Source organism: Centroberyx gerrardi, chromosome 8, assembly GCF_048128805.1.
Source record: "Centroberyx gerrardi isolate f3 chromosome 8, fCenGer3.hap1.cur.20231027, whole genome shotgun sequence".
Lineage (NCBI taxonomy): Eukaryota > Metazoa > Chordata > Actinopteri > Beryciformes > Berycidae > Centroberyx > Centroberyx gerrardi.
The window spans coordinates 11,499,090-11,511,942 of NC_136004.1; the positions used below are offsets into that span (position 1 = coordinate 11,499,090).

Consider the following 12,853-nt stretch of genomic DNA (forward strand, 5'->3'; position numbering starts at 1 on the left):
TTTTCTATTACCTTATAATAAGGTCCTTTTATGAGCTGAATATTGTAATGAACTTTACTATATCCTTGTGATGGGGAGATGTGCTCCCCTGTTTACTTGGCACTTCAGTTTGTTGTAATGCAATTGTTTTGTTATTTCTATGTAAGTACTTGAATAAATAAAACGATATCATTGGCCTACAGTTGACTTGGATCGCTACACGCACACGCACACTCCAGCACCCAAACACACACACATGCACGCGCTCTAAACAGATGCAAAGCATGTACAGGCCTTCATTATTCACAAACATCTTCAAAAATCTACATGTATTATAGCTTTTATTCAAGTTTAATCTCACCTTTTATCGTTTTGCATCTGTTTCTACCAAACAATTTCCTTAAAGGAAACCCGAGCAGCTAAGCTTCCGACTTCCTGTTTTAGGCTAGACTGTTGACTGGTGGAAAGGGATGAGGTCCTCTGAAGAGATACAAACTACCCAATGAAACTGGAATAGAAATCCTCACAAGATGAGCTGGTATGTATTTTTGGTTATACCGTTAATTTGGTGGCTGTAGCGTATTTGGCTAAAAGTGTAAACTCGCACTTCGCCACATTGTTATTCCTCTAAAGACAGATGGCTTGCCGACTGGGCTCCGGCTATTACCTGGAACTGCTCCACAAACAGGATGAAACATGAGCAGGAGTTAGCTTATAAAACCCGACACTAATGAAGCAAAGCTTTGCAAGTAACTTTTCTTACATATTTAATGAAGATACATTGCAGAGGCTTTGCAAAAGAGCATTATCTCGTTGAACAGTCGTGTGTAACGTTAAACAACATGAATGAACAGCGGACTGAGGCTATTTGTTGGAATCGAGGTTTTGCAGTTAACTAGTGTTAGTTGCTGAAACATTAACAAACAATGGCAAAACTATAAGGGAGTATTAGGCTATAGTTGCTTGGATAATAGATTAATCATTCTAGATAACGATAAGATTAATTTCTACTATAGGCTATTAGCTGTAGTTGGAAGCTAAACTTAGCTCAGTTAACATTAAAGCCACTCGATGTTTTGGGGGAATTTGACTGTCCGTTGACAGTCTAGCAATATTTTAGATTTTTCCTTTATCTTTGTGTTCATGAGGAACCAGGATTTCTGCTTTGATGTGCTATCATTAATGGTAGTTGTGAATTCATAGTTTAGGACGTACCTATATTTCCTAGAAGGTAGGTGGGTCGGTCACAGTATGCTGTAATCCCACCTCCATGTATGTTAATAGTAATAGGCTAATGGCTAGTTTTCAAGCTTCCTGGGAAACCAGATGTTGAATATACTTTTTCTTGCAGTCCAACACCGGTTTGTGGGCAAATGGAGAAACAATTTACCCCACTTTTAGTCTCCTAACCCACAAGTCCACAGTATTTTCTTCAGTTTAATACCAATTGGAAGGCCTAGGGAAGGTTTTGACAGCATAACAGCAATTGGTGTGAGGATGAAGGTCAGAGGTGATTGATGGTATAGACTGTTCATATTTATGGGACCATCACACCAACCAGATACTCTACTGTCATGCAGAGGCTTAGAAGCTGCTGTCGGAGCCCAATGGGATGAACTTTAGGGACTTGATGGGAGCAGTAGTCTATATGAGTTAAAAAAATCTGTGTGGATGAATTTTTCTGTGCTGAAACAGCGATTTTTGAACAATGTAGGCTATTGTTGCTGTTGGGAGGCATTAGTAGTGACTGAGGGCTTCAGTACTAGTAATGTTGTCGTAGCATCCCCTCACTTAATATGATTTACAACTAACCCTTTGAGGTATGTATATCATAAATTGGGCCCTAGAAAATACAGTAGGAGATAGCATCACATTACAGCCAAAGCAGAAGTGCAACATTAGATAATTATTTTAATGGCAAACTTGAAACAACTTTTTATTTAGGGTCAGGCTACGATTAGGCAAATACAACTACTACTTTGTTGGGCACGTATGTAGGGTAAAACAGAACAACTTAAATTTATGAATTGGTTAGGCTACATGTAGTCAAACTGACAAACATTTGGTGAGTGTTTAACTGGAACTTTTTGGTCTCGAGGCAAAAGCAAATGCAATGAGAGAACCATTTTGTCCTGCATTTTATGATTTCAGGCTGTGCAAAAGTAGCCTGTTTGGCCAGATGTAGGTTATATTCATAAAATAGCCTAGTAATTTTGATTATGCACCCAAAATTATTACTCTGCTGTGACTTCTAGAAAGTTTGCAAGCCATAAACATCACAGCACAGCAACAGCACTTTTGAAATCTTACTGTCATGTTCTCTTTCCAGCCTTTTTGCATTTCATTTTATCTCTAAGGATTCAGCTGTGACTGCGCTTGGCATTTACAAGTATGGGGAAGGGTCAAACTGGCCTTCAATCAAGTGCTGCTAGTACAGAGTTTGAAGACAGACTTGAATAACTTAAGTGTTTTTTTCTCCCAATTAATTCACCAATAGAGTTCAAGAGGAAAACGGGGAGAAACGCAAACCCTTTCAATGCATGTCTGTGACGTGTCTGTACATTAACTCATCACATCACATACATCACCCCACCCTGTTCTCGGTGTCATGGTCAGGAAGGGCCAGTGATCATGCAAGCAAGACAGCGTCACTCAGTTCAGTCAGACGGTCAATGGCAGGCAAACAGCGCTTCCACCAGCACGTACGGCCAAACACAAGGTCAAGAGTGGGGTGCAAGACCAGTGAAAAGAGCCCTTTATGGACTCTGCTGACTGATGCATTCCAGTAGGGCTTGCACACTTGCTTCTATGACGTGAGAGGTTTGACTCTGGGGTCATCATCAGAACAATTCCACTCCCCAACGTCTTCAACCGGCCCTCTGTACTCCATGGAATAAGCTAGTTCGAGTGATGCATTATTCCCTTAATGGCGTACACATTTGCAGTTTTAGTGAAAAGCCATCGGTTCTTCCAGTTGATGTATAATGTGTCCCGGTAGAGAAGACTGTCGTTTCTTTGTTCATGCCTACGTGCTTACTGGACAAGTGACGTGTAGCCTATTGGGGTAAAGTAAAGATCAGATAACTCTTTATTTCTAAGTAGGCCTACTTGCTGGTATGAAAGCAGTTATGTGTCACAAAGCACTTCTTGCTACAAACATCTGGGTCTGAATGTAGGTTATAACCTAATGTCACCAGGAAATGGCAGTTGATCTCAAGCTGCTATGATCACCTAAAAACTCATGGAGCAATACATTGGTACCTTGAGAATGACTATGCTATTTACTAGATCACTTACTAGTTGGGTTATTGTAACTTCTCTGAAAACTATACTGACTTTTAAGAGTACTTTAATATTTATCAAATTGTCTGAACCTTTCAGCACTTAATGCTAAGCCAATATTGAGCTGAACTACCCATGCCTGTCATCAGTAGGCCTAGATTTGTGCTCAAAATTGTCTGGTCTTTACCTGCTGTAACATATAGCGTAAGTTACAGTCTTCTGTCTTCAACTGTCTTGTGGCCAGGCCTGCTTTTCCTTGTAAGTTATGGGATCTGGGTTCACAGGACTTGACATCCCGATGTTTCTAAATGTGACGGCCCCAGCAGAAATATCGCTGTGTGTGAAGAAACATCAGAGATGATTCTCACAGTGAATACCATCCTCCCTGTTTCCCATTCTCTCCCTCTGGTTGCCTGCCACATTCCCTTTCTCTCTGCCTTGCACACTCTCACTTGGTGTATTTGCCAATAACACACAGTTCTCATGAGGAGTTGAGAAGAGTGACCACTTTCCTATGGCTGTTTGCAGAAGTAGCTATACTCTGAACCTATAACGTTACGGACCCTCTTTTCTCAGGGTATGATGGCTTTTGCTATATTAAAGGGGAAATCCACCCTAAAATACTATTTGGTTTTCTTGGACAGACTCTAAGAAACAAATCGTGGTGCTGTTCCATTTAGAAAGAATTGTAAACCCACTAAATGAACATGCTGACAGTATCTTTGACAATTTCCTTTGGTATATGAATACATTGTCTGTCTCAGAACTGTTAGCACTACTACTATGAAATAAATTGTTAGGCCTATATAAAATCTTATCCGTATTGGCTCTAGCCTAAAAAAACAAGCAAATCTCTTATGCTGCTGTTGTTATTTTGGAAAGGTATTGCATACAGTATCAAACAAAGCTATATTAAAGCGCTTTCTACATGTTGTGCCTAATGTGATCATTTTTAAGTGTATAGTATTCAGGTAATATGAGAAAGATGAGTCATCCAAGATGGAGCTGAGGAATTTCAGTGGGTGAGTTTTTTTCCATGTCGGTGGTGGCTCACCCAAACTATGACATAGGTGAAACTACTCCTCTTTAAATTGTCATCTGTGTTTTTGCTAAAAGGCCAAAGCAAAAAAACTGTTTGGTTTTTTTCACATCAGTTATTAGTTAAGTAGGCCTTTGTGAATTTGAATCCTCAATGAAAATAAGGTCAGGCCAAAGGATCCCTATATACTCTAATGCACAGTGCTGCTAAAGAGCCAGCAAATCAAAGAAAATCGTCTTTACCTGAGCTTTAGATAAAATGAATTTGATAAAGTGAATAGGGTATGTCTTCCCCACCAGTGAAAGCAGTTTTTTACTTATATTTCAGATTAATCCCGCTGCTTATTTGACCATGTTGAGTTTTGTGATTGAGCTGTCATCAAAAGGATCTTCCCCACACATCAGTAGCATTCCCTGCTTGCACAACGAGGCCCTACCTCACACCCTCTCTTTTCCATCTCATTAGTCTACACACCTTTCTTTTGACGCAGCTGCTGCCTCACCCAGCCTGTCAACGGCAACTGTCCATCACATACCTTGGATTTCAGGCTATTAGTGTCACATCAATGACAACCTACAGCCATGTGCAATAGCAAGGCAGTGTTTTCTGTCTCATGGATTCCCAAAGCACTCTGATGCTAAGAAACAACTTATTAAGGTACAGGCAAGGTATTGAAACGAGGATAAAAGACTGTTATAACTAAGAGGGAAAGAGTTCTTTTTCTTTTAGAAAAACTATAGCTAGGATGTTGGTGTGTTTCCCTTTCAAGAGTGTAGAAAAGTTTGTATTTCATTCTGAAAATTAGGTGCAACTAGCCTACTTGTATGCTATCCTATTTGCAGTTACACTAAACCTCATGACATGTTTTGTTTTTGATTGATTGGTGGCATTGGTCTCAAGTTTTCTTTTCAAGGCAAGCCTTTGTCTTGACTTTTTGAGTCTGCTGACATATTACACCGGACGTCTTTCACTATAAGGGGTGTCCAGTGTCCTGAAATATCATGTATTCGATTTATAGCATATCATACAATATATAGGCTAGTATGTGCATCTGTGTTTGATTGGTAGCATGGGTCCTGCAGTAAAGCCACACAGAGGAGAGGGGACAACCACTTCTAATTGGTGATATCCGCCTGCAATGGGAGCCAGATGTGTCGAGTGATGACAGGAAGTTAATGTACAGGGGTTTGACTGCACACTCCGGAGGAGCAGGGATTAACGGCTTCAGATTGACAGTCTTTTCAGCACATGTTCACTAAAGCCTATACCCACCTCCAATCACTCATCATGCTGCTGATGTCAATCAAAGCATTCAATAATTAAGATATAAGTCTTTTAGGTTGCCTTTTGTCAATTGCCTTTATCTGCCTCCTGTCAGTTATTTTTTTTCTCATTTCAGGATTCCCTTCAAGATTGGACAACCAAAGAAGCAGATTGTCTCTAAAACTGTGAGTCACCAATCTTTTTGTTTTGGGAGTTTCCATCTCGCTTACTCCTCAAAATTTAATGGAATCTGCCTAGATTAAATAAAAGTTTTTGCTTTAAAGCAACACTTTTAAACAGTGCATTTGTGAAGATGTAGTTGTAGGTCTTCACAAATAGTGTATAAAACATGAATAGTAGCCTAAATCATCTCAACAGTGTGCCTCAACTGTGAGACTTAGGGGTGCCAATTTGTCAAAGCCATGGAAGGGGGCTGAGGTGGTTGCCTTGAAGTGACAACGAGTGGGTGTTCTCCTTGCTGGAGAAAACCACTTCCAGTGTAATGGGTCTGTGGCCCAGCAGGCACTGTCAGACTGGGTTTCCAGCTTCCTGTGCCATCCTAGGCCAAAACCAGGGAGTGGGTTAGAGGCAGCCCAGTTAGATGACCCACTAGTGACAAAGTGGCAGCTGCCTCCCTTGTTGTTTTGGCCGACGTGTTTAAGTCCAGGAGCCCACAGAACCACAAGACAGGAACCTTTGCTACCTCTGTAACCAGTGTTTGTCGTGTTCCATAGACATGGTTGAGCAAGCTCTATCATTATCATGTTAGCATATGTTGTGATTAACCACTAATTTAAGGGAAAGACATTAAATGAACACACATGTTAAATAATGAAACCAGTGACAACTTTACATGCTGTTTAAAGAAATTTGTTCTTTTTTAGGTTGAAAGAGACTTCGAGCGAGAATATGACAAGCTCCAAAAGTAAGTTTGCTTTTTAAACAAATACTCACAGCAATATCTATAACGCAGACAATGAAAGAGCCGTAATTTGATGGAAATCTCCGGCATAAAACAAAACGCACATATGGTATTCATATCTCTTAGGACAGTTAAGTCTAGATTTGTGAACATGCACAAATCTCACGCAATCACATAAACAAGGTGAGCTGTGATTATAAGACCATTTTTACAATGAACTGAAAAGTAGATATTGTGACATTACCCATGGTGTGGTGTTTTATATATATATATATATATACAAGGACATTTTCTTGTTCAGAACTGTCTGCACTACACACAGCTTAATTCGGTGGTAAACCTCAAAAATCCAGTCCATAAAATCGGTTTACCTTGGTTGTCTGGTTTCCAGCTTTGGGAGGTGGTGGTTAATGTTCCCGAATATTGGTTGAACTGCCCAATATCATTGGAGGGATTATATGAGCTTCTTCTCAGGTTGGAATATTCCCTTTAAAAGCTCAATCTAGAATCGTGAGTACATAACACCTGTGGCACAACTTTCACCACGCTTCTGGGTTTGGTTCCATTCATTTCATTAGACTGAAGTATGTGACTAGTACTAGACGGATGAGTGGGTAGCTGGTATGAAATGGCTGCAACTTAGGCCGTCAATCAAGGGACAGGAGCTTCCTCGCCAAGCCGCTGCACTGAAATCCAGTAAACATTGTAGCCTTGTAAACATAAAAAATTAAGACTTTCAGAATGTCTTAGAAGGTAATTAATTCAACATAGTCAAGTTCATTTATTTATATAGCTGTTCATCACAACCATGTTTCAAAGGACTTTACAGAGAAAGAGCCTACCTAGATCGAACTACTCAACAATCAATCGTAAAACAGAATGATGTACACAAGGAAGCAAAACAAAGCACAAGACACACAATAGCATTTTGCAAGACATGGCATGCCTACGTATCCTACATAGACCAGCCTACCTGGCACCACCAACCTTAGATCCTCAGCACATGCAAGGAAAAACTCCCAAGAAACCTTATTGGTCAATGGGGTCTAACATCATACTCTGTTTGTTTGCATGAAATTATGAATATAGACAAATCCATGTTGTTTATATGGAAAACTCCATTGGTCAGCTTTAACTAGAATTTAGGGCCCACATTTTGAGCTGTGGTGGAATCTGAAATTAGAAATTTGAGAAGAAGCTTACTTTCCATCAGCAAGTCCTACCCTTCACCCTTTGTGAAAAACCTTCTGGATTTAGGCTATAAGTTCTAATCAATAGCTTATGAAATTCCTATACACTGTTAGTGTTCATAAATTCAGGGAAAGCATAATTAGCTGCTCTATTTTATGTTCAAGCATTTCATTGATTTGTGAAGGCAAATGCAGTAACCCTGAAATTATGAACTCTAAATAGTTGTTCTTTAACCAGTCTGTTCTGATGTGAGTAATGTGCTATCACTGTTTCTGTGAAACAAAGGAGAGAAGTGTTCAGAGCACTTGCCTAAGACCTGAATGCTCAGTACATCCGGGCCTTCTCTTACTATGAGGCTGAGGTTAAAGAGACTCCCTGAGGGCCTTGCAGACTGAGTGGGAGCACCATTTCACACTCAGGTTTTGTTGAGTAGGAGGACCCTTTATCAGAGAGGTGTGGCACCAATAGACCTTATAGATGAGTCAGAGGAGCAGGCATGTACAGACATCTAGGTTCTCCACCCTTGAGATCCATATCAGCAGACCATTGTGCACGTGATAGCCTAAATATTGTTTAATGTTTAATTTGGCTAGTGATTTTGTGTGGTTGATAAGTCAAAAAGAAGTATGAATGCCCCATGCACAGTAGGGCATGTTCTTCGGAGCTGAAAGAAGAAAACATGCAATCAATTCACAAACGGCTCACTACACATTAAGAGGCTTGAATTCTAACTTGTTTAATGACCACCATTTTATTTACTCAGTCTCAAGACCAAATTCAGTCAAAGTTGCTGTCCCAGCCAACTTTTCAAGATCAACATGTTGTAAGAATGTTGTGAGAAAAACTTTTACACAAGTTATTCTGTTTGATTTTCTAAACTTGGTGTGGAATGGACTGACTGACTCTACCTAAAATCAAATCATCAGTTTGACCCAGCTATACCCAATTAATTGTTCCACATGTTTTTTCAGGGTGAAAATCCTGTATCAGCATTTTTCTTAAAGTTTTCATCATATCCTGATCTTGATCATTTTGCTGTGTTGATAGCTTGGTGCTTACTTAGATAATGAAACCTGTGAGAAATTTTGTAGTGTCTTTCCAATGTACATCCACACATGGCTATGATTCAGCGGGCGTTGTGGCTGGCTGATTGTGGCTGCACAGGCCCAACTGTGGGGCACCGGAGCAAGGAGCAGCTGTTCAGTAGGCTTCTCTATTAGCACCTTTTGGAAACAGACCCCAGGCTCACCTGGCACTCATCCAGAATGGCTCTCCTGTTCACTGTCAGTGCTGACATATTAGGGAAGATGCAGCAGCATTCTGCAACACATCTCAAAGTAGGAGGCACTATTTGAGCTGAACCTGAGCTGTGGTTCAATTTCACTTGCACAAACGGGTACCGCAAGAACGCATCTTGAGTGCACAAGCTTTGGCGTCAGAGCATGCCGATTTATTTATTTGGCTAGACGGCTTCACCCACAGTTTTGCAAGCTATCTGCATGAATGGCAGGATGTTTCCCGTCTTTGATATCTTTCCATGTTTATGACCAGGTAAGAGCGTCTTGATAATAGGTCATAAAATGAAATTAAAGGATTGTACCTATTCTTTGGTTGGCAATATAAAGTTATTTCCTTATCTCATCATGTTTGTCAATCTCCTTACATTACTCCATAGCATTTACAGTTTCAACCAATTTACAAGTCACTATTTTAGTTTCAGTTTGTGCTTACCTTGGCTTGTGCCTTCCACTGATTCCATCTAAAACAAAGTCTAGATTATTTCATTTTTGTATTTGTGTATTCCATTATTTTCATTCTTGATATTCTACAGTATGGTTGCTCTCTAGCTTCTACTTGCAGGCATCACAGACAGAAATTGTAAAACTGACCACATTAAAGTACTTCCAGATTTCTCCTGCAGGTATTTGTCTCAAAAGAATACATAATTGTCACATGATAGATGCATAGAGAGGCCCTGGCCCTTTCTGTGTGGAGTTTGCATGTTCTCCCCATGGGTTTCCTCTGCGTTCTCTGGTTTCCTCTGGTGAATTGTTGACTCTAAATTGCCCATAGGTGTGAGTGTGAATGTGTTTGTCTGTCTGTGCGTTAGCCCTATGATGGACTGGTGACCTGTCCAGGGTGTTTCTCTGCCTTCCGCCCAATGCATGCTGGGATACCCCCCCCCCCCCCCGACCCTGAATGGGATTAAGCAGGGATGGATGGATGGATGGATGCATAGACCAAAATGTCTCTGTAGTGAGCTTTACATGCTCTTTAGATGCTTTGGGAACTGCATCAATTTTGTGCAAATTCAGTCAGAGGGCCACAAACTCAATGCTGGTATGAGTCTTTAGACATTTACATCTTAATTTCTTCAGCAATCAAAAAGATTTAGGGATGCCTGCATGCTAACAAGTCACAGCACATTTATTGTCTGTGACTACATTTACGTAAAAAATGTATTCACTGGGCAACCTGCCTTCCAAAAAACAGAAGCAAAAAACAGAAGCAGCTATGATAATTTCCTCAAGTTAACTATCAGTTATTCAGGTAATAATGGCTTGAACATTTTCACTGAAAAGAACCACCCCTGGAATATTGCTATTAATATTAACCACGATGTGAGCAGCATTAGCATACATCATATTTACAGTGATAAATTGCCTAACTGTAAATGCCTGAAATGTGAGTGTAGATTCTGATTACTTTGCAGGGAAGACTATATGGCTTATGAGACCCAGTTACATCTAATTGGTGAGAGGAAACAAGTTACTGGGGAGATTGTTCTGACAGAATGCCTCTGTCCTGTGGTGTGAACTATGAGGGATGGAGTTACATCATTTCCATTTACTGGAAATGACATTTTTGGAACAACCTCCATCTGGTCTGCGGCGATTCAGTGTAAAAGTCCCAAAAAGCATGGAGACAAACACAAGCATGTGTAGGACAAGTTATGATTGAAAAATAAATGATGCTGTTCAGTTACAGTGGAGTCATGCTTATTTTATACACCCTTAGTGTTCAGTAGCCCATTGTTTCAAGTGTTGGGACAACAGTTGAATGAATGAATGTTAATTGTCACAGATCCATGCCAATATCATCCAAGTCCAATTCGACTTGGGCTACTAACACAACAGATTAGTTCCTCAAATAGTTGACAGTGGCGCAGGATGCACATGCTGTGCAAAGTGGATTGGAACATGAGAGGAAATTTGTGTATGCAAGTGTATTAATTGCCCAGACCAGATTCTACTTGATTCAGAATTTTGGAAACGGCTGGTATTTAAGTCCTGAGTTGGAATTTGAATTGATTTGGCCATACCCCACTGTGTTTGGCATGATTGTGAACAAGGCTAATATGTGACTAGATAATCAAGATGATTTTGAAATTAATTACTTACTTATCTGGTAGGCCTAAACAATTTTCCAGGGTTAATTCTCAGGCTAACCACAGTTCCAAATACTCCCGGGCAAAGGATCATTTGTGGAATTGCGCTTGTTAAAGAATCATGAGATGAATCTTCCTAATCAAATGTAGAGTTCAGAAAAACTGAAGGAAGACGAGACTACATGCCCACCATCTCCCTGCTAAACATGAAAAATTCAAGCACTGCTACCAACATGATGGTAATATAGACCACAATGTCAGAGAAATTAAAGCATTACTTATCCCAAGTTTCTTGCCATTAGCTGTATGACAGGTTCCTGGCTACAACAAGTAGCTTACCTACATCGAGGATATTGTTATCCTGGCTCCATGACAACGGTTAAGGTATATTGTATAAAATGGACCATTGAACCACTGTCATCTAAATGTTTATTTATTGCAAACTGTTAAGCCACTACTCCTCAATGTTAAGAGAAACGCATTCATGTTGGGTTCAGGCACCTGACTTCCTATGTGAAACTGCATTTGTGGTTTACAATCCTCAATTCAAATCCCTTAGGGTGTTACCCATGTCTTTGCATCTTGTGGCCATGATGGCTGTTGTATTCCCATAGAAAACCTATGGGATCGCACAGCTACATTCTCCCTAGTTAATATAATCCCTCTAACAGAAGATGGAAATGCAACCCCTCCACTTTCCCTTTTTCATCAAACCAGGAGAAGTGATATGACAGCAGTCTCAGGGGAGTTTCTAAACAGCCCCTCGTTTGCCTTAATTGATATAATGAATGGCATGCGTTTCAGCCTCCGTAGTCTGGTAATTGCCATTTTTAACACCCATCATTGGAATATGTGCAGAGGGATGATTGAAGACATTAATGCTTTTGAGCGCAAATGTAGTTGACAGTAACAAGAAGGGTTCTCTGTGTTCATAATTAGCTAAAGGATGTTATAATAATGTTTTATATGGAATCAATGAAATGTGTAATCCCATTTTGAACCATGTTTTTTTTTTATGCTCACTTCCTTTTGTAGGTGTTTATTCGCTACTTGTGGATTGGGTGGTTTCTTTGCCTATTCCAATAAGTTTTGAGTGAAGGGTATAGATTTTAAAGGGGTGTGGACTGTGGACACACTGTACTGGAACCATTTCCTCTGTCTTCCACTGTCCTTTCTCCATTCTGTTTCTGATCACTAGATTTTCAACCTAGCAGTCTCAACTAATGCCATTGTTTGTGATATAGATGCAGCCCGTATTTCCCATTGTTGCTGTCATTTGTTACTGTTGCGTTACAGTATTAGCCATGATATACCAGAAGCTGGTCATTAATCATCCTTCCTTTTGTCCCACAGGTTGGAGGATCAGACAAAGAAGCTTCATAAGGACATGAAGAAAAGCACTGAGGCTGATATAGGTGTGTTCTTCTACCACATTGATCTCCACTTGTTCAATACAGCTGTAGCACTTGACAACTTACTTGATGTTGCCTGGCAGGTTTTTTAAGGCTATCTTTACAGTGCGCGCTGTTGGGATTTATGTGTTGTTTTCTTTGAACTTGTGTCATTTTGTTCATTGTTCAGATAGGGCTTGATTTGTCTACCCTCACTGTTTTCGTTTTTTTGTATTTGCCTGCCACAAAGAAAAAATACTTGTTTATTGTTGAATCCTTTTTTTTGGGGGGGGGGGGGGGGGGGGGGTGATTGAAATATGTATTTGGGAAGTAGCAGCAGACTTGGCCCCTGGTAGGTAGATACTTGTGGGGGTGGAGGAGAGGGGACGGATGGGGGG

The 12,853-nt window shown here is 40.2% G+C and overlaps 1 protein-coding gene across 1 annotated transcript in view; it reads left to right on the top strand.

Annotated features, from left to right (window-relative positions):
- The first annotated feature begins 387 nt into the window (after positions 1–387).
- The window catches only part of bin3 (bridging integrator 3), a 28,941-nt gene continuing 16,475 nt past the window's right edge, over positions 388–12,853 (top strand). Inside the window, exons 1-4 of the mRNA XM_071924095.2 lie at positions 388–517; positions 5,700–5,748; positions 6,448–6,488; positions 12,418–12,479. Of these exons, the coding sequence (XP_071780196.1) occupies positions 510–517; positions 5,700–5,748; positions 6,448–6,488; positions 12,418–12,479 (160 nt within the window). The 5' untranslated portion in view covers positions 388–509. The remainder of the gene's footprint in view (positions 518–5,699; positions 5,749–6,447; positions 6,489–12,417; positions 12,480–12,853) is intronic.